The sequence below is a fragment of the Nannobrachium achirus genome (assembly GCF_963921795.1).
Source record: "Nannobrachium achirus genome assembly, chromosome: 18".
NCBI classification, from domain to species: domain Eukaryota; kingdom Metazoa; phylum Chordata; class Actinopteri; order Myctophiformes; family Myctophidae; genus Nannobrachium; species Nannobrachium achirus.
Window position 1 is genome coordinate 24497939 of NC_137825.1, and position 1377 is coordinate 24499315.

The 1377-nt window shown below is 46.0% G+C and overlaps 1 protein-coding gene across 1 annotated transcript in view; it reads right to left on the bottom strand.

Moving 5' to 3' along the window:
• LOC308302987 (potassium channel subfamily K member 1-like) overlaps positions 1-1377 on the bottom strand; it is a gene marked incomplete at its 5' end in the record, with an annotated part of 11851 nt that extends 10474 nt beyond the window's left edge. Inside the window, one exon of the mRNA XM_080747306.1 lies at positions 1002-1377. Within this exon, the coding sequence (XP_080603432.1) occupies positions 1002-1377 (376 nt within the window). The remainder of the gene's footprint in view (positions 1-1001) is intronic.

Here is a 1377-nt window from a genome sequence, read left to right on the forward strand (position 1 = left end):
AGTAGTATTTCCAAGTTTCAGTGCTTTTACTTCTACTCCACAACATCTCAGAGTCGAGTGTTGTAGCCAAGTGTTGTCCACTACAGCTTGTAGATCTGCTATTTTTAAATGATTTTTATACTCATTCGAAAACAAAATGGGACAATCTGCATAATGACTACTTTCTACCTTTGGTACTTTAAGTGGGCCTACATTACTGGAGTAGCCTACATTTTTTAATTCTGGACTTAACAGAGTATTTCTACATTGCAGTATTTATACCTTTACTTAAGTAAACACTTGTTTGAATACTTTTCCCACCACTGGTTCATGTTCACTGGCAGGGTCTAATTTAATTTTCCCACTCTCTCATAATAACAGCCAGTGGTGTAAAGTAAATTAGTAAATTACACAGTAATTTTGAGGTATTTTTACTTCACTTGAGTAATTCCAATTTCCAGTAGACCTACTTTACGAATATTGTAGGCTACTTTCCGAATATTGCATTACTCCACCACAATTATTTGAAAACTTTATAGTTAGGCCTACTATAGTTACTTTGTAGATTTGTATTAGGCCTATTACTAGTGGCCTGCAAAACATACAGTATACTTACCACTTCAACCCTATTTATATTTAAACTTGCCTATTTGAAAAGGCATTGTGAGCTTGTAGATCTGCTGTTTTTGGTATTTTAAAACCAGTGGTTCTCAAAGTGGATTTCAGGGACTATCTATGTGGGTTCCTTTTAGGGGGGTCTAAATGGACCCAGTTACAAGTCTGTACTGTAACTCTGACAGTATACAGGAACCAAATGGATTAGGGTCCATTTGGTTCATTTGTATTTGTAATGTAGGCCTAGATACTGTCAAAGTGGAAGACCTTGACATTTAGGGTCCATTTGGTTCCATTTGTATACTGTCAGAGTTAATGGCAGACCTTGAAATGTAAAAGTTGGAGAACCACTGCTTTAAGTACAGTACAGTGCTTGTCCCACCACCACTGCTAACAACTCAACTCACCTGTGGTGGTCAGCACGGTGCTGGTGAAGAACAGCGACGACACAAAGTCCCAGTTGGCGTGCTGCTCCTCGTCCCCCTCCAGCACGGACACGCCATAGTTGCTGGCCTCCAGGGCGCGCGCCAGCAGCTCGTCCAGCCGCGCGTCGGACACGCAGCCGTTGTCCCGCAGGAAGGCCCGGCGCGCGGCGTCCAGCTCCCGGCGGAGCTCCAGCTCGTAGGGCAGCTCCACGGCGGAGAAGACCCCGGCGCCCGCCAGCAGGTAGAGCGCGTAGCCGCACAGCAGCGCCGCGAAGCTCAGCGCGTTGCGGTGGCGCTGCGCGAACCGCGCGCACGGAGCGCTCAGAGCCCAGGGAGCGCACAGACCTTCACCACGCAT